This window comes from Falco biarmicus, chromosome 2 (genome assembly GCF_023638135.1).
Source record: "Falco biarmicus isolate bFalBia1 chromosome 2, bFalBia1.pri, whole genome shotgun sequence".
Lineage (NCBI taxonomy): Eukaryota > Metazoa > Chordata > Aves > Falconiformes > Falconidae > Falco > Falco biarmicus.
The window spans coordinates 433684-453621 of NC_079289.1; the positions used below are offsets into that span (position 1 = coordinate 433684).

General features: G+C 52.9%; 2 protein-coding genes and 1 long non-coding RNA gene across 3 annotated transcripts; 2 read left to right on the top strand and 1 right to left on the bottom strand.

The window, feature by feature from the left end:
- The first annotated feature begins 1335 nt into the window (after positions 1 to 1335).
- Positions 1336 to 12782, top strand: LOC130144897 (uncharacterized). Its single transcript, XR_008820279.1, has 3 exons — positions 1336 to 1620; positions 11004 to 11140; positions 11287 to 12782. It is a non-coding gene; the product is annotated as an uncharacterized LOC130144897 (long non-coding RNA).
- LOC130144892 (uncharacterized) lies at positions 4340 to 7084 on the bottom strand. Its single transcript, XM_056329139.1, has 2 exons — positions 5961 to 7084; positions 4340 to 5863 (listed from the first exon to the last, which is right to left on the bottom strand). Exons 1-2 carry the CDS (start codon positions 6829 to 6831, stop codon positions 4806 to 4808), a joined length of 1929 nt encoding a protein of 642 aa, XP_056185114.1. The 5' UTR covers positions 6832 to 7084; the 3' UTR covers positions 4340 to 4805.
- An 890-nt stretch (positions 12783 to 13672) lies between the features above and the next one.
- On the top strand, positions 13673 to 14858 carry LOC130145192 (uncharacterized protein DDB_G0284459-like). Its single transcript, XM_056329770.1, has 2 exons — positions 13673 to 13679; positions 13783 to 14858. Exons 1-2 carry the CDS (start codon positions 13673 to 13675, stop codon positions 14595 to 14597), a joined length of 822 nt encoding a protein of 273 aa, XP_056185745.1. The 3' UTR covers positions 14598 to 14858.
- Positions 14859 to 19938: the final 5080 nt, after the last annotated feature.

Below are 19938 nucleotides of genomic sequence, written 5' to 3' on the forward strand. Positions count from 1 at the left end.
TGCCGTTCTGCAAGTCAAGTGCTTGGCTCTTTTGTCACTGGTGTTGATTTAAGGGTACATTGCTTATAAATAGCACTTGACCTTTGTAATTCTTCCTACTGCTAAGTTCTCGGTGCCATAAGAGAACCATTGTGCTGTGAAGGCCCTGTAAACATACGGCGATGTTTGTGTTTATGCATTTTGCCTTCCCTTAGATGATGTTATTTTGTCATTTGAAACCTTAGCGGCAGGATTTGGGGCTTTATCCTGATCAGCCATCTAAGGGCCAGCTCTCGGCTGCAGCTGCAGCAGAAGTATTCAGGTGGTTTGAGCACCAAATGAAACTTCCACTTGGCTGCCATTTTGGCTTTTCCCTTCCTCTTAATTTTTATATTTTAATTAAGAGTATTTGGCTTCCTTACAGAAAAAAAACCCAGTGCTATCCTTGTCCTGTTATGATAAGCCCCTAATCTGGAGGGCAGAAAGCTGAGACCACCAGGAAGATGTTGAGAGGAAGGGGAAGAATGTTAGAGCCATGAGTTGGGTGTTCTTCAGCTGGCCAGATCTGAGGAAATGGAAAAGGTGCCTCCCAGGTAGCTAAAGGGAAGCACAGGAGAGCAGCTGGGAGCCAGAGGTGTGGTGTGGGCATACAAAAGTGCTACGCTGTGGTGTGTTAGGCAAATATTATTTTCAGGAACTTTCACATTTGTTGTCATTTCCCAGGCTCCTGAGGTGCAGGAATGCTGGAGGCAAGAAGCTGCCAGCATCAACTACGTGGAGAACGAACACTTCTATCTCCATTTCACTTTCCTCACTTCTGTGTTGCAGTGGCAGGGCAGTACAGACCCTGACCCGGACCCGGACCCTGACCCTGCGAGTACGCAGGCAGCTTGTGTGGCCAGTGCCGGTGTGGTTCTGGCACAGAGGATCAAGCGCTTCCTGCTTCAGAGCTGTCAGGCTGACACTCTTCAGCACTCAATGAAGCTCTAAATTACAGCTAAAGGAAGACAGAAGTTTTGCTTCAGAGCTTGATAATGTCGTTCTGATCCATCCGTTTGCTTGTTCAGTGGCTACAGAAGGGAACCACTGCCTTGGTAGGAGCATCCATTGAGTTCTTCATGTGTGATATTAGAGGATCATTGTGTCTGTTTACGCATGAGACCATTACAGTAGGTGTTTTGAAGATGTTCACGTGTGGTACATAAAACCTTTGCCAGTAAAACAGTAAATCCACGCAGTGGGGTCTAAAGCACACAGATCCAGTGCGATCCTCCAAAGAGCTTTGAAAGTGTCTCCCCAAGGGTACAGACCTGACTGTTGGTGATTCTGTTGACTTGCCTTTTATAGCAGGTTGCTTGGAGAAGTTGCTATGTCAGAAGTCGTCTTCTGGGGGCCCAATGCTGCAAGTGGTAGGATGTTTAAGGAAGCAAATGAATAACCTTCAGACTTGATTTTACTCTTTTAACAGATTGCACACAAATGGGAGGCCTGAGCAGGCTGCTTTTAGCAGGGGAACATGACCTGACTGCACAGGAGGCAAGGGACTCTCTTCTCTCACTGACCATGAGCCCTCAGTTTCAAGGCAGATGTGAAGAGGAATATTTGACCCGTGGGAAATGCAACTTCCGATACGTAACCCAGGTGGGACTGCCATGTGAGCCCTGTGATAGGAGCCATGTGTCCCAACCGTGAACGTAGAGGTTGGGCCCGGTTTTTAGCTTGGTTCAGTATGAACTCTGCTGACTGGTTCTGTGATCAAGAGCAGGCAAGTCTGCCCCCTGAGAGGATGTTGTCATGGGTGGAAGAGTTGAAGTGCAGTGACTGCGTCAACAAACAGGTGATTTGAAAAGTCTTTTGGGCAAGGATCTGGTATGCTGGTGTAATGCCTTTTCCCTTCACAAAGGTGTCCAGTAAACACAAGTGTTCCTGCATGTGTCCAGTAGCGCAGAGACCTCTGTACTTTCTTTGGACTGATTGTTGTGTAAGATCTGGGGGTTTGGGGACAGTTCTGAAAATTGTTCAAAAGGTGTCTTGAATGTTGGGTGAAATGGGTCATCACTTCCATAAACCTCTAGCCTGTAAGGAAGAGCCATGGATGTAAGGAGATTTTCTTTTTTTCTCTTTTTATTGTTACTGGGAGGAAAAGCAGTGATTAACTATTGACCTGTGATACCCCCAGGTGCAGACTGTGCAGTGCATTTGAGGTGGATCACTCCTGTACTGCCAGGACTGAGCCCAGACTCCTCAATGCTTTGCACACTGGCACTGGAAGTCCTTGTGCAGCTGTGGGTACTGGCTTTCTGTGCTGTAGCGTGAAAACACTGGGGTTAAGGTTTGCAGAGAAGTAGGAAAAAGTTGATTATTTTGTGCTAGGAAGAGAATGTCCTGTAGTTTTCAAACTTTGAATGTCTCCACTGGAATTTAAAAGCTGCTTTTAACTCTGCTGCTATGTTTCAGTGGGCGGGAAGGTGTCTTGTAGTTAGAGATGATCCGTTCCCTTAAGAAGGATCTTTGCCTTCTGAGTTGAGCTTTCTTGGCTTTACATAAAAGTGCCTCAAGCTGTACAATTTCAGATGGCAGTGAAGGAGTTACCTCTACATGGGGATTTAGAGAAAAATCCAAAAGTATGTTGCCCTATCGTTTCAGTATATGAACTTTCTAAACAGGATTTGCTGGGGTTTGAGCAGCAGACCCATTTCACATGTGCCTACATAAACCCCATTTTCTCAGACAGACACATGCATTATGGTTTGTGATGCAATATTTACTTGATTCATAAGCCGTACTGTGCAGTGCTCTTCTGGGCTTGTCGTAGTCCTTTGAAACGCAGCCCTGCGCATCAAAGGGGCAAGCTGTGTCATCTGCTTTCCCCCACAACATAGAGCAATGTAACTGTCCTAAGTGCAGGCTGAACAAAACTAGTTGAGGGATTTGTGGGCTGCTGTTCAAATCATGGTGAGCCAGGAATCAGCCCATGCTTACTAATAAGTTTAATTGTCCTACACCACCTGAGGGGCAGGACAGCATCAGGGCATTTTCCCAGGGAATAAAACTGGACATGTCTGCTTCTCTCCGAGGGTCCCCTATGTAAAAAACATCCTTCAGCACAATCTGGGTGCTTGGTGTTCTCAAAAGGACCCAAAGGGATGAAGTTCACTCCTCCTGCCTGCGTGACAGCAGGAATTATGTCTGCAGCTGTGCTTCTGCGCACTTAGAAACTGCCTCCGTTTCTTTGTTTAGCCAACCAGAAAAAAAAAAAAAAAAAAAAAAAGAAAAAAAACCCTAAGCTGAGTTGGCAACAGTGTCTTGCTGTCCTCTCTGAAGGAAGTAATTTACCATCATCCTGCAGCTTGTCAAACGTGCACCAAGTGTGAAGAAGAACATGACGTGCACTGTCCTAAGCTCTCAGCAGGTCAGGTTTTGCTGTCCTCTGGAAACTGTCTAGCTCTTTAGTTTTTCTCCACAAAGGACACATTGTTTGGAGTAGTGATGAGGTGGCCCCCCAGATGCCCCAGCTTTGTTTCTAAGTGCTGTTGAAGTATTTTGCCTCCTGAAGAGACTGTGTTCCTCATGAGGAACGGTTACTTCGAAATAAAGTGACCCCCTTTCCGTCTAAAGGGATGGAGCTTGAGACTGTGGAGGTGGAGGTGCTGGGTGAGGGAGGCAGTCAGGCAGGGCCAGTCTGGGGTGCCCAGCTGCGCAGGGCAGTGACGGCACCCGTCTGCCTGGCGAATGCTTCTCTCGCAGTGTCGCAGGGAGAAGGTGTGAGGGTGCTGGGAGAGAGCCGGCGCCCCTGGGAATGACAGCAGCTAAAGGTGAGGGCTGGCTGCGTGGGCAGCAAAGGGTGAGCCAGCCATTCCCTTTGCAAATGCAGTGGAGAGGGAGGGAGCCCCTCCATCAGCGCAGCAACGTCTGCTGGGGCAGGGCCGGAGGCACCGGCGCCCAGGGCAGGGCTGGCAGGGGGTCTGAGAGAGCCACTCCGCCACCCCCTTGCTTACTGAACCTGTGGGGAAATCGCTTTGGGGGCAGCGATTAAAAAGTGCATGCAAAGTTTTTAGGTCCAATTGGAACACTGAGAAGGGGTCCGGGGCCTTTCTCAGAGCGCCACACGTTGCATAGTCATGTGTCATACACAGGTTTGGTGGCTGGTTTCTGGCTTCTAATGCAAATGTGTACGCATCCTCAGTAGCACTGCTGAAGTGTTTTACGGACTACACATGCTCCCCAAGTGGGATTTTGGCCTCTTTGGGGCAGAACTATTTCAGTTAGAGGTCACCATCTCCCACTGCCACCATTATCTTTGTCCTATTTTAAACTCATTTTCTGTTGATGTCAGGGGATCCCAAGACCTGATCAGCTTGTGTTCTCTTGCAGCCAGAACTTTCCTCATTGGAAGTCTTCTTCCTGCGCAACTTAGATAACGGTGCTCTTTTCACTACCTGCTCTTTGTTCCTCACCCCTGCCAAGGCTGCCTCCCTTGATGAGAAGTCCCTTCATTTGTAAATACTTTAGAGAGTGGGTCAGCTCTGTGGAGGTGTCACCTCGACAGAGGGGAAGGTGGAGCGTCAGATCTCTGCATGTGGCAGGGGCTGCATTAACCCTCATCTCCCGCTGCGTGAATGACCGCAGGCAGAGGCACTGTGCAAGGAACATCAGACCTTTAATGAATTAAGAAAGACAGATCTGGTAGAGGGCCGGGGCTGCAGTGGGCGGGTGCAGGTCACACGTCAGAGGGATCTGTGCTCCACACCTTCTCTATCAATATATCAACGGCGACTGGGGCAGCGTGGAGCACCTTGTCTCCTGGTGTTCCTCAGGGTTCTGGCTCACTTGGTGGGCACATAGTCGCTATTGGATGCCCTCTGCTTGCTGCTGCCCCCCTGCTCCCCACTACAGCCCACCGCCGTGGCATCCCTGTGTGGCTTCCCCTCCCAGAGGGTTTTGGAGCTTTTTGCCACCGGGCACACCACCATCTTCTTCCTCTTCTTGGGTGGCATGCTGCCCCGTGGGGACATCTCTGGCATCCCGAGGGTGTCAGCCAATGTGGGGCGCTTGGCCTGTTTACCAGCAGCCTTGCCTGATCTGGGCACCACCCGGCAGGAGAAGATGCCCAGTGGTGGTGGCAAGTGGGTCAGAATGACCTGGGGCTGCCTCCGCAGCACCTCCTCCACCAGCTGGGCCATGCAGGGCAGATGATGCTGGGGTGCAGTAGGGGGGCTGGCCAGGGGACTATTCAGCAGGATCTGCTGAGGACTCTCTGGGAGACCCTTGTGGGGACCCTCTGGGCATCCCTTCAAGGGGCTCTCCTCTGAAGTGTCCATAGGACCCTCCTGAGAGGGCTCCATGGGGCTCTCTGGCAGCCGGGTGGGGAAGACCGCTGCCAGCCCACCCTGCTTGCCTTTGGCGTCCAGCAGGGGGGATGTTGCCACCCTCTGCCAGGAGGGGTTGGTGTCCTCCTGCATTGCGGCCACCACTTGGTCCTTGGGACAGTTGCCCTCCATCGTGCACTCCAAGAGGTCAGGGATCCTGTTGAGGGTGGTGGTCAAGACAGGGACATCAGGGACACCACGGTCGGTGTCCTCACTGTCCCCCAGCCCTGCCGCCAGTGATTGCTCCTTGGAGCAGCCACCCTTTGCCACGTACTCTGAGAACTCCGGGAACTTGTTGAGGAGGGTGGTCAAGCAGGAGCCACTGAGAACTTCAGGGAGCTCCAGGATGCTGTCGAGCCAGGCGAGCGGGTCGCTGCTGTCCACGGTGGACGAATGCTCATCCTGAAACTGCAGATTGTCCTCTGCCAGCTCAGGAAAGGCCTCATTGAAGGCATCTGGCCCCAGCTCGGGCAGGTCCAGGAGATTCTCTGGGCTTGGCGGGGTGGTCACCACTTCTGAAAAAGCAAACAAAGCCAAGCCACCCCCAGGGTGATGCAAGCCTTCCTTGGTGCAGGTCACCCCCTATGGGCTCTGCCACCCTGCAGACCTCACCTTGGTGCTTGGTCCTGCTTCTGCCAGAGAGCATATCCAGGGCGGGCTGGCAGGGGGTGTCAGCAGGGACGCCATCCTCACTGGCCACCACGTCGTTGTTAAAGGCCTCCAGCAGCTTCTGGGTGCTGCCAGGATGGGTGCGGAGCACAGGGGAGACCTGCACGCAGTGCTGAGCCGCAGGGTGTTGGGGTGGCAGGGGCCCAGCATGGGCAGGGACGTTCAGCACAGTGCAGCCCGTAGGGTAGAGGGGCTGCCCCTGGCCCACGGCCCATGGGCCCAGCCCCACTGGCTGGTGGGGCACAAGTGTCCCCATCACCACTTGCTGTCCCTGGCCATAGGCAGGGGGACAAGGGGCAGGCAGCGGGGGCAGCTGCACACCGCTGGGGAGCTGCAGCACGTGTGGCAGCTGCACGACCTGCCCCGAGTCCCCCAGGGGCCCCTGCACCCCCTGCCAGGTTGCCAGGGCGGGCTGGTGGGTGACAATGTGGAGCTGGGAAGGCCGAACGGTGATCAGCAGCCCCGGGACAGAGGGCAGCACACCAGCAGTGACCGGTGGCGGCATGGTCAGGGTGGTGAAGCTCATGCCGGGCACCTCTGGTCCTGTCGGCAGCTGGAGGGGGAACCTCTCTGTGGGCAGAAGCGAAGGGGGGTGATGGGGTGAGATGCTGGCCGGCACAGCTGGTTGGGGGTTACCCGAAGGGCAGGAGCACCACGAGGAGCGTGCTGCTCTGTGCCGCGGCAGTTGGCCAGCGTGGCGTTTGTTGGGGCAAACAGTGTTCTGGGGTTCCGTCTCCACGGCGATCATTATGCCAGCACCCGGGTCAGCCAGCGTTGTGACAGTTTGACTTTTAATGACAGAACAACTTCCCATCTCAATGGTTTCCCATCCTGCTGATGCCTTCCTGCCCTCAGCGCTGATTTCCCACCCCCACCATAGTTTCCCATCACAACTGTTTTTTGGGTTGGGAGTTGAGTTTCATGTCAAAGGGGAGTTTTCACCTAAATTTCTGTTGATGTCAGTGGATCCCAAGACCTGGTCAGCTTGTATTCTCTTGCAGCCAGAACTTTCCTCATTTGAAGGCTTCTTTCTGCCTTCTTTCAGCCAGGGCAGGGCTGGGAGGGAGTTTGAGAGAGCCACTGCCTTGCTTAGGGACCCTGTGGGGAAATTGCTTTGGGGTGGGGGCAATTCGAGAAAAGTGGGACCTCAGAGAAGCATAGTATTACAGGAAGCTTTTTAGGGTAAGAGACAGCTATCGCTTTCAGGATGGCTGGCATTCACCATCCTAAATGTGTGCTGCCACGGCTCCCTAAGCAGCGCAGCCTGCAACCTCAGCACGTGCTGACAGGAGTAACGGGGGCTGGAGCGGAGTGGAGAGCCCGCGGCCAGGCCCTGTTATGCTCCTGCAGGAAGGGGGACTTGACGGTACCACAGAGCTGATGAGATGTCCACTGCCATGATTTTCCCTTTTATAACAAATTCTACCAGGGACGAGCAATGACGGAAAAGGCAGGAATATGGTTACGCCAGTACTTCACAGTCCCTTGAACTTGTTGTGGTTCCAGCCTACTGGATGGATTGTGCCCAGATTCTTTCCTTTCCAGTGAGTCTGGTGGAAGAGAGGCAGCTCCTGCAACCCACCAGACTCCTTGGAATTTTAACTTCTCGTGCTGGCCCTTGGCACTTTGACTCTGGGACTTCCAGTCCCAACTTGATTAATGTTGCCCAAATGGTTTTCATTGCATCTGTAATGCTTTCTGGCCCTTCTGCCCCGCTGAGGATGCCATCGATGTATCGATACGCTGTGAGGCCAGGTGGAATGGTGATCTGTGCTAAGGCTGTGGCCGGAGCATTGTGAGCGATAGTGGGGCAGTGTTTGTATCCTTGCGGAAAACTGTTTGAAAACATACTGAGTCCCGCTCCAGGCAAAGGCAAACCGGGCTTTTTCTTGTGCGTGGAGCAGAATCACGAGGAATGCATCTCTAACATGTAAAGCATCTAAAGCTAACCTAAGATCTATGCTAACCCTAATGTCCCACAAAAATCACTAGGTAGCTAGGTTACTGACAATGAAAGGAGAGGAAACAGCACTGTGAGAACGAAAATATCCCACTAAGTCAATTTTTTTGTCTACCTATACAGCAGAAGTGTTCTTTCGTGTTAAAGTCAGAGTATGTTCTGATTTGCACTGCCCCACTAAATGGTTTTATGCTGGAAAGGTTTACTAAGAAATAATTGTTAGTGTTCTTCCTGGTTATGCACCCACATCTTATAATGAAAAAATTAGATGATAACGTCTTTGCTGTGCTACACTGTTCTATAACTGAGAGTTAGGCTGTGTTTCATTTTAAGCATTCTCAAAATACACGGATAGTTACAGCTTTTACTAACAGCACTGCGGCAAATGTGAATTCACTGGTGGGCTTTTAAACCTCACCTCAGCATGTTTGATGTAGGAACAAACATTACAAGTACTCTAGTATTTTTGCCAATGCTTTCCTGCACAAATTGTATTAAAAGCATAGATTCTTCTGGTCTTCCATGCAGAAAGTATGGTGAGAATAAATCTGATATTAAAATGACTTCTTCAGATGTCAGAGGTTTATTTAGAAATGTCCACTACCTGTATTTTTTCTTATTTACTTGCAGTGGGTCATAACAACCTGCAGAGAAGATATGCAAAGTATGTCATCCCTATTATTTTCATTCCTGGGTTACGATAGAATTTGGCACAGAATTTTAGATCAGTTGCAAAAAGTAGTGCTGGGCCACGCATATTCAGATTGATCCATGATCCCAGGTAGCTGTATGGGATTTGGTCATTTTCTTTAATAAGTAAAGGAAAACTGCATGTATTATAGAAATGAGAATTCAGTGAGACAAAGGGCAGGTCCAGTTCCTTTTCGACTACTACACAGAGATATTCTAACACATCAAATGAAAAGAATTTCTAAAGAAGTAGACCTTTCTGAGCTAGAGAAGAGGTAGATGAAATAGAAAAGATAGAACTAAAATCTGCAGCAAAATATTGCCTCTAAAGGAAGATGTGTTGGGGTATTTTTCTTTCACGGAAACAACGAACAATTACTCTGCGATTCTCCAGACTGGAAATTTGCAAAAAGCTGTGTAGTGTGGTTTTCAGTAGTATAAAAAGCAAAAGCTCTTCAGGGTTTCAAGTACATCTTTGCAACAGCTGTGAAAAAAATGCAAGCATGCAGATTGTTCCATTGTATGAAAACACCTTCATTTACTACTTATTTGTCATACAGGGAATAAACTAGCAGTGACGACTGTTGGAAAGTTTTAGATGAATAAAAAAATCCTCCAAACCAGGAAAAATACTGTGCTATCAGGTAGCTGCAGCTTTGCTGTGTGAGCTTAATATTCACGTAGAGACTTTTTCTAAATGTGTCACTTAAGGCAGGGATGGCTTCTAATTCTAAAAAGCCATTTGCCTAGAGCAGTCGCTCATGTGCCACATACAGGATTTTTATGCTAACACTATTAAAAAACTTCCCTAGAAAATTTTCCACCTCCTTCGAGTAAATACAACCGATGTCCCTAACTGTCTCAGTTTCCTATTCCACCATAGGTTGCTGTATTTCAAAGACAAAGTTAACCAACGGCTGGTTACTAACCGAGGGCTCAAACCAATTTTTGCAGCAGTCAGGTAGAGAGTGGCCATTTAGTCTGGACCCACTGAAGTGCCAATGTAAATACAAACAAAATAAGGTCTATCAAACTTTAGATTCTCTAGCAAAACAACGGAAAGGATATGAAGAACTATGTCTTGTCTACTGTCTGTTTCCCATATGTGTTGTGATCGGCTCCCTGGAAAACAAGAGGCTGGACTGGTCCTGGCTGTGCCCATGAGCTTGCCAGCTGAGTGCTAGGTAGTAGCAAGGAGAGCACTAGAGAAAAGCACAGACCCATTGACCCAGCACCACCATTCTCGTGTTCTTCATGCATGTGAGGCCTGTTAGCCATTGTACTTGTATTTATTCTAACACGGGACATCAGTCAACAGTCACAATACCGGTGGATTACCAGCACTTCTGTCATATGCTTCACATATAGTGTTAAAGGAAAATTTACACAGATGTGGGTACCACTAGGTTTGCTTTAATCGCCCCTCAGAGCTGGGCCACCACCCCAGCGAGTGGCAGAGAGCAACACGATACAGCACGGCTTATATACGCTTCTCAAATGATTAGTCAATGCCCGAGGTTTTTAGAAGTTTCCTTTGGTCTTGTCCATTCTGCAAATCCATCACCTGACCCCGTCCCTGTTGATTCATCTATTTGCTTCCAGTCTCTGCCTCGGTTCCAAGCTCCTCCTCGGATCGTGATCTTCTTTCTGCCTGCTTTAACTCACACACTCCTTCAAGCACACTTAGTCTTTGAACAGCAATTCCTATTCACATATACTGATTTTTTTTCTCGGAACACCTGCGTTTCTGCGAGCACCTGTGTGCACAAGGTGATCATCTGTTGTTTCTCTGTTCTCCCACTGATTAACTGGAACTGGGTGTTAAACCAGCCTTGGATTAGGGCTACACTAGGGACAAGGCCTGGTTCTGCCACTTAGCTGCTTTAGCACTTTAAATTTCTGAATTCAAAACACATTTTCTTTAACAAGCAATACCAGAACAATGGAGAACAATTAACAGTGGTTTGGTCACTGCTGTGACAAAATAATGGCAATTATTATTTCTGGTGTAGGTTGCTGTATGTCGTATTTATGAAACTAGGATTTGCCGGAAGAAAAATGTTCTATTTCACACCCACAGATGAGCTCCCTGAGATGAGCATCCACATTTTAACAAGCCTTTACATCAAAGGCTGTAAACGAGTGTCAGTCTGCACAACCAGCTGGGAATCTTCTGTTGTTCCAGGCACATATTTTTGTCCCATTCAATACCTTGTCTGTGTGATTTGCCTTTAGTCTGTCCTGTGCTTTCCTGCTAAAGATTTATAGGCTTCAGTCTTCTGATACTGCTCCAGCTCCCGCATCTAATGCTCCTTATCTCTGTCTGCTCCATCAAGGTGTTGCTGAAACAAGTCCAAGAGTACCAGGGAGTTGCCTCCCCTTCAGGAGGAAGGGAAGAAAAACAACTTGCCAGATGAAGTGCTGATCCATTTCACCTATGCAAACAGGAAAGGAGTGAAGAAACAATGAGAATGTACGTGAGATGCAAAGACGCAGGATTTCCGGATAATATTGCTGTATTCTGGTGTGTGTCCTGTCCGTGTCTCCCTCCCCCCCCCCCCCCCTTCCCTTTTTTTTTTTAATTCAAATCACTATTCTGTTAACTCTTTTTTTTTTTAGATCAAGCTTTAACGTTCAGATCTGTAACAGCAGGGTTCCAATACACCCTTGTTTTTGTACCCCATGGACAAAAATGCACTACCATTCTACAACCACACACTTTTCCCATCTGAGAGGCGAACAAAACATCATGGCTATTGGAAAAGAGTAGCATAAAGATAAAAGAGCCTAGGTGATATCAATTTAAGCTATCTACGTTTAGGTTAAAAGAAAACTTCAGGCTAGGAAGAAAAAAAATATTTCACACGTGCATAATAGAATGAGCTTAACTGGAGAACTCTTTAGGGGGACCAATGAACTGAAAACCATTTAAGGAGTGGTCACAACACTTGCTAAAGGGATCCTTTCCAGAAAAAAAAAAAAAAGTTGAGCAAGTTTTTCACCTAGTGAGTTTAAAATTCAATGGAAATAAGTATTCAATCAGAGTGAACATTAGTCACTGGGTATGCCTTTTTATTTTCATTACATCATCACAAGAATACATGCAATAGTTATAAATTTCGTGCATTTGCAAACCTGTTTTGATGCTGCTGAGGACACAGTTAACATTCTAGATTGGGGTGCAAATTTAGTGATGCTGGGTTTGCGTTTCTGTTGGACACTGTATTCTTCCAGAAGACATTAATTCTTCTCTTCTGTCTCCAGCAATGTGCTGCTGACAGAGTACAGTAACCGACTCAAAAACAGCAGAAGTTTTTCCTCAGCTTGTGTCTTGGATGGATTGTTTTGAATCAGTAAGAAGGGGTTCTACTGTACTACCTGTAAGTAGATGTCCTAGGTTTTCTAGCACAGATCTATACAGTTCTTTAAATATTTCTTTATATATAAATATATGTATTACAAAACTTAACAAGAAGAATGATTTTTAGGGTGTTTGCTGTATAACTATAGTAATGGTCTTTTTCTAGGGGAGACTCGCTATTTGGTCAGCTCAACCAGTCCTTATTTCAGTCAATTCCAGCCAGCTCAGCGGTCCTTATGCTCACCAAACACAACAAGCAGTAGCAGGACTGCAGGGCTGGAACAGGGGAAGCGCGAGGCTTTCCCTTCAACTGTTGTATTGGACAACTAGTTTGCTAGTTGCTGCAGCTCAGACACTTTTCCCCTGGGTTGTGGGACACTCACCCACACACAGTAGTATACTATGACTCCACCACTTGCTTCGAGAACGACTTCACAGTCGTTAGCTAGCCAAAACCAGGCTTACGCAGCATTTTGGCTGCGGACAAGTGCAAAAGGCCGCGGTTCCGCATCTCGCCCCAGAAAGCGGGCAGCACAGCTCTTGTGGTGCGCTGCACATGGCTACCAGGGCAAAGTGAGAAGCACCACCACGAGAAGAAGCACCAGCCGCCCGTTCAGAGCTGCGGCGGGCGGGGGCTGGGCTGCCGTTCCGCGCCGGGCCGGGGCTCGGTGCCGCCGCGGGCTCCCCTCAGCCTGCCGGCCCCGGGGCTCTGCGGGGGCCGCCCGCGGGGTGCGGGCTGTGCCCACAGCGGCTGCCTGGGGGGGGCTCGGTCCCGAGGCGAAGCTGCTGGCCGAGAGCAGCTGCCGCTCGGTGTCACAGCCCCCCGGCCCGCCGCTGACCCCGCCCTGCAAAGGCGCTGCACTTGCTTACAGACGCCCTGCCGAGAGCAACCGAGCTGCCCCTGCGAGCGGCTGGCACGGCGGAAAGCAAATCCTCGCCGGAGGGTACCCGCTGCCGGGGGGCGGGGGGCGGCGGGTGGGGGGGAGGGAGGGAGGCAGGAGGAGGAAAGACCCCGCTCCCTTGTCCCACCTTTCAGCCCTGCCGCGTGCTCTGCACCCCTTCACTCCGGTAGCGGCTCACTTTCCCGTCGCAGGGAGCGGCTCTGAACACAAGAGGTTAAATCGTGCAACAGCTCATAATGGCTTACTTGTGCAGGGGAAAACCTCCTAAGCTACACATTCACACCACTCGCTTTTTCCCAGTCAAAAAGTGCACTCCTGCAAAATCTCTCCTATTTAAAAAAATATACATTTAAAATTGCTGTTACTAACAGATGCTTCCAAATGCAAACAGAGCAAATGCACCCCTAGTTCCCACAGCAAAACGGAATGCATCATACGGAAAGGATTTAACAGCTTGAGCCACGTGGGTGCTTTTGCATACGGAGGCAATAAGTATGAATGCCCGGGCTGCGAGTGGGCAAAGGGCAGGGGGAAGGGCACCCCGCAGCCGCAGCGAGCACTCCCGGGGTCCGGTGGCGTAAACTGGGCTGTGACCCGGCCCAGTGCTCGCCCAGCCAGTGCTCAGCACAGGGTTGGTGGGCCGTTGCTGCCACCTGGCGACCAAAAGCGGCTACTGCACCCGCCCGGTTGGGGGAGCGCTGCTGCTGTGACCCGGCGGCCAAAAATCGGTGCTGCGACGCGCATGCGCGGTGGCGCCTCCCCAGTCGGCGCTGCCGGCCGCCGTTAACGGCACCGCGATCCCGCGCAGCCTGCGGGGTGGTGCCGCGGCGCCCGCTGCTGCCTCCCGGTAAGGAGGCGCCGCTGCCGTCCCCCGAGCACGTTGCCAGAGCGTGCTTGGCACGGGAGTACGGAGCTGCCGCGCCGTTGCAACCCCGGGACAAACGCAGCCCGCGGGTGCTCGCTGCTGCAACGGCCCCGCCCCTGGCGACAAGCCCCCACCTGGGGACCGCGGGGTGCAGAGCGGCTGCGCCCCTCCACGGTTTAATTTCCCCCCCACTCGGACACGCTCCGACCGGGACCGCGACCGGGACGCCCGGGAACGGGACCCCCGCGGCTCGAACCGAGACCGCGACCAGGACGCCCGGGAACGGGACCCCCGCGGCTCCGAACGGGACCGCGACCGGGACGGGGACCGCGACCGGGACGCCCGCGGCTCCGACCGCGACCGGGACCCCCAAGGCTCCGACCGTGACCAGCACCCCCGCGGCTCCGACCGGGACCTAGACCGGAACTCCCGCGGCTCCGACCAGGACCGCGACCGGGACCTCCGCTGCTCGGACCCGGACCGGGTTCAAGAACCCGGCGACGGGACCCCTGCGGCTCATACCAGGGATCGGGACCGAGACCCCCGGAACCGGGACCCCCGCAGATGGGAGCCGAGACCCCGGGCACCGGGAGCCCCGCCGCTCGGGACCGAGACCCCGGGCACCGGGAGCCCCGCCGCTCGGGACCGGGACCCCGGGCACCGGGGACCGGGACCCCTGTGGCTAACGACCAGGACCGGGACCCCCAGGATCGGGATCCCCGCGGTACAGGACAGGGACCCCGGGCACCGGGACCCGCGCAACTCGAGACCTGGACCGGGACAGGGACCCCACAGACGGTGACGCCCGCGGCTAGGGACTGGGACCAGGACCCTCGGAACCGAGACCCCCCGCGGCTCGGACCAGGACCGGGACCAATACCCCTGGACCGGGACCCCCGCGGGTCAGACCGGGACTAGGGCCAAGGCTCCGGGACCGGACCCCCGCGGCTTGGACCGGGACCGGGATTCTCGCAGCTCAGGACTGGGACTGGGACCACCGGGACCCACGTGGCTTGGACCGGGACCGGGACCAAGACCTCCGGGGTCGGGACCCCCACAGCTCGGGACCAGAACCGGGACCCCCAGGCCGGGACCCTTGTGGCTTGGGACTGGGACCGCGAACGGGATGCCCAGGACCGGGAACCCCGCGGCTCTGACCGGGACCGGGACCAAGACTCCTGGGACCGGACCCCCGCAGCTCGGACCAGGGACTGAAAAGGGGACGCCCGGGAAAGGGACCCCCGGGCCGAGACCCCTGTGGCTTGGGACCGGGACCACGAACGGGACACCCAGAACCGGGACCCCCGCAGCTCCAACCGGGACCGGGACCCCCATAGCTTGGGACCGGGGCCAGAATCGGGACCCCGGGGACCAGGACTCTAGCGGTTCGAGGCCGGCACCAGGACCCCTGAGACCTTGACCCCCACGGCTAAGGACTTGGACAGGGACCCTGGGGACCGGGACCCCCACGGCTCAGGACCAGGACCGGGACCCCCAGTCCGGGACCTCTATGGCTTGGGACCGGGACCGCGAACGGGACGCCCAGGACTGGGACCCCCCCCGGCTCTGACCGGGACCCGCGACCGCGACGCCCAGGACCGGGACCCCCAAGGCTCCGACCGGGACTGAGACCAAGACTCCTGGGACCGGACCCATGCAGCTCGGACCAGGGACTGAAAAGGGGACGCCCAGGACCGGGACCCCCACGGCTCTGACCGGGACCCTCAAGGCTCGGACCGGGACCGGGACCAAGACTGGGACCGGACCCCCACAGCTCGGACCAGGGTCTGAAAAGGGGACGCCCGGGACCGGGACCCCCGCGGCTCCGACCGGGACTGCAACCGCGACGCCCGGGACCGGGACCTACGCAGCTCGGACTCAGGTCTGGGTCCGGGAGCCTCGGCACCGGGACCAATGCGGCTCGAACTGGAACCGGGACCGGGATCCCCGTGGCTCGGACCCGGACCGGGATCAAGAACCTGGGGACCGGGACCCCCACGGCTCGGACCGGGACCGAGACCAATACCCCTGGGACCGGGACCCCCGCGGCTCGGACTGGGACTGGGGCCAAGAATCCTGGACCAGACCCCCGCGGCTCGGACCAGGGACCGGGACCCCTGCGGCTGGGACCGGGACCAATACCCCTTGAACCGAGACCCCCACGGCTCGGACCGGGACAGGGATCCCCGCGGCTCGGATCAGGGCCCAAGACTGGGACCCCCGCGGCACAAACGGGGACCAGGACTGGGACCGCCAGAACGGGGAATCCTGCAGCTCAGATCAGGGACCAGGACTGACTGGGACCTCCGAGGACCAGGACCCTCTGCGTCTCGCACCAAGACCAAGACCTGGAGCCCCGGGACCGGGACCCGCACGGCTCGGGACCGGGTCTGGGTCCGGCACCCCCCGCAGCTTCAGGCTGGGACCGAAACCAGGACCTCCAGGACCGGGACCACCGGGACCGGGACCACCGCGGCTTGGGACAGGGACCCCCGTGGCTCGGGATCAGGACCAGGACAGCCGGGACTGGCACCCCTGCGGCTCAGGACCGGGACCTTAGCGGCTCAGGCCAGGACCGAAACCAGGTCCGCTGGGACTGGGACCACCGGGACCACTGCGGCCTGGGACAGGGACCAGGATCCCCACGGCAGGGACCGGGACCCCTGCGGCTCGGGACTGGAACTGGGACCGGGACACCCATGGCTCAGGATATAGACGACCGGGACCGGGGTCCCGTGCGGCTCAGACCAGGACTGCGACTCCCAGGACCGGGACCCCTGCGGCTCGGGACCGGGAGCAGGACAAGGACCCTCGGGCTCGGACCAGGACTCACGGGACTAGGGCTCGAGACTGGGACCGGGACAAGGACCCCCGGGCTCGGACCGGGACTCACGGGACTAGGGCTCGAGACCTAGACTGGGACCGGGAACCCCGGGATAGTGACCCCTGTGGCTCGGACTGGGCCGGGACCGGGAACCACAGGGCTCAGACCGGGATCGGGACCAGGACTGGGACCCCGGGACCGGGACCCCCGGGACCGGGACCCCCACGGCTTTGTTAAATGAATTGTAAAGGCAAACCAGCTCGTTTTGTCATGACTTGTGGAAATGCATCCGTATCCTGTGCTGACGTGCTGTTTTGTTTTGCTGCAAACCACACAAGTCTGCATCTAGAGAGGACAACGTATTAGTCATCACCAGTGTCCTTACACAGCCTCTTCACAGCCTCACTGCCGGGACTGCAGGCGTGCTCTTGCCTTTTCCAGGCATCCGAGTGATGGGTTTTGCCTCAATATTGCCTCCACAATATTTTATTTTTCTCAGTATTTTCAGATGACTCCTAATATAGTTTCGCATACGAAGCACTTTACTCATTTGTGTAAATCATTAAAAACAAAAAAAACCCACCCACCATGAACAGTGTATCTATGTATTTTGCCACAGTGCAGGTATGTTTTTTAATTATAATTTCCAATTCAGTACCAGGGTTAGTTTAAATAATTTAATTCCTCTTCTAAATGCTTTACCAAAACACATAGAGCAGGGGTCCTCAAACTACGGCCCACGGGCTGGATACGGCCCCCCAGGTTCCTCAGTCCGGCCCACCGGTATTTACAGACACACGCCCGCCGTAGAACCAAGAAGCCAAGAAGCCGCAGATGACTGCCTGCCCCTTCATCCATGCCGGCCTCCGTAGCCCGCCTCCTCCTCCTCCTCCTCTGCGGTGCGCGGCGGGCGAGAGGCGCGGGCATCTCCTCTGCCGGGCAAGCTCAGCCGGCAGCCTCTGCACTGCGAGGCCCAGCCAACTCGGGTGAGTCGCCAGAGCCCCGGCGCGGCAAAGTCCCTTCAGTCCCTTCTGGCCACCCTGTCCGGACTGCGCGGCCGGGCTGAGGAGGGGGGCGGCTCCCCCGTCTCTCCCTCCCTCCAGCTCCCGGGCAGGACAAGCAAGCCAGCACCAGTGGGAAGCGCGCGCACCAGCATGGCAAAAAAAAGAAAAATTGAATCCGAGTGCGGGGTGTTCCAAGAAATGTGGACTTCTGATGTCAAAAAAAAGAAAAGTTGACTCCGAGTGTGGGGTGTTCCAAGAAATGTGGACTTCTGATGTCAAAAAAAAGAAAAGTTGACTCCGAGTGTGGGGTGTTCCAAGAAAAGTGGACTTCTGATTATTTTTTCACGGAGTACAAAGAAAGAGCTGTTTCAGAGCCCAGAATTCAGTGCCTGTGTTCAAGGAATACAATTTGCATCGACACTACGAAACTCAACATAAAGATAAATATGATTCTTTGGTCGGACAAGTAAGAAAAGATAAAATATTAAGAATAAAACATGGATTGACAACTCAGCAAAATACTTTTGTGAAGCAAAAGCAGCTCAATATATCATCACTTCGAGCAAGCTATCAAGTTGCCAAGCTCATAGCGTGCACTTGCAGAGCATTCATAGAGGGAGAATTTGTTAAAGAATGCCTTCTTTCTGCGGCTAAAGAGATGTGTCCAGAGAAGGCGGATTTATTTAGTACAGTGAGTCTTTCAGGACCTACAATTACACTAAGGATTGAAGAAATGGGGGAAAATTTGAATCTGTAGTTGCAAAACTCCTCAAAAAAACTTTGCTATTTCTCATTGGCACTCGACAAAAGCAATGATGTTCATGATTCTGCACAACTTCTAATTTTCATTTGTGGGACAAATGATTCTTTCGAAGTCACAGAGGAGCTTGCTGCACTGAAAAGCATCAAAGGAACAACTATAGGAGAGGATATCTATGAGAAAGTTTGCCAGACTATGAATGATTTGGAGCTGGACTGGGGTAAACTATTCAGTGTGACAACTGATGGTGCTCCTAGCATGGTGGGGTCCATGAAAGGAGTGGTTTGCACACATTAACAAAGAGATGGACAAACGCAACCATTCACATCCAATAGCCATAACACTGCATCATCCACCAACAAGCCCTGTGTTGTAAATCACTGAAGCTGGACTCTGTCATGAAAATTGTGGTTTCTTGTGTTAACTTCATTAGAGCTCATGCACTAAACCACAGACAGTTTCAGGAATTTGTCTGAGCTAAATGTTGCCTATGAAGGTATTCTGTACCACACAGAAGTCTGTTGGCTGAGTCGAGGGAGAGTTTTGACACGATTTTATGACTTCCTTCCACAGGTTTATGATTTTGTGCTTTCTAAAAACAAAGAAGTACCAGAGCTCAAAGATGCAGAATGGAAATGGCACCTTGCGTTTCTGACAGATGTAACAGAGCTACTCAACAATTTCAATGTCCAACTTCAAGGAAAGGGGAAGCTCATCTGTGATATGTATTCACATGTGAAAGCGTTCCAAGTCAAATTAGACCTGCTCATTAACCAAGTAAAGGAGGAAAACTTCTGCCATCTCCCCACAACTCAAAACCTGTCTGCAGAAAAACCAGCAGTTGCATTCCCAAACAAAACATGTATGGATGTACTAGAAATGTTGCAAAAGGAGTTTCAAACTAGATTTAAAGAGCTTCGTCTCCATGTACAGCACATACATCTTATCCAGAACCCATTTTCTGTTGACACTGAAACTGTTGATCTGATTTACCAAATGGAATTGGCCGAACTACAGACTTGTGACTCGCTGAAAGATACATTCAAATCAAGCAGCCTTACTAATTTCTATGCATCTCTCCCCTCAGAGACATATCATAATCTCAGGAACCATGCACTCAAAATTGCAACCATCTTTGGCAGCACCTATGTCTGTGAGCAGACTTTTTCCCGAATGAGACATCTGAAATCTCCAATCAGATCCAGACTAACTGATGAACACTTGCATCACTTGCTACGACTAGCAGTGACAAATATGGAACCTAACATCTTACATAGCTCAGGCTGCTATGGCTCCTCTACAACTGCTAGTACAAAGCCTAAAGAGATGAAACATCCACCACTTCCAAGCACAGACACCCTCATGGCCCTGCCTGTCTGGCCGCGGCACTTACAGCTTGTCCACCCTCGAGAAGCCGTGTCCCCAACAGCCACCCAGCGCCAGCCCCGCTCCAACTGGCCGCACAGGGAGCGGAGCATGTGCACAACGCCTGGGGGTGCCGTTGCGCCGGGCTCTGCCCTCCGCCCCGGGAGCCCCGCACCCTGCCCCGGGGAAC

Coding starts and splice junctions, on each gene's coding strand:
- LOC130144892 (XM_056329139.1), bottom strand. CDS start 6,831: ATGGGAAGTTGTTCTGTCATTAAAAGTCAAACTGTCACAACGCTGGCT. Junction 5,864..5,960: donor AAGCAGGACCAAGCACCAAG/GTGAGGTCTGCA, acceptor TTGCTTTTTCAG/AAGTGGTGACCACCCCGCCA.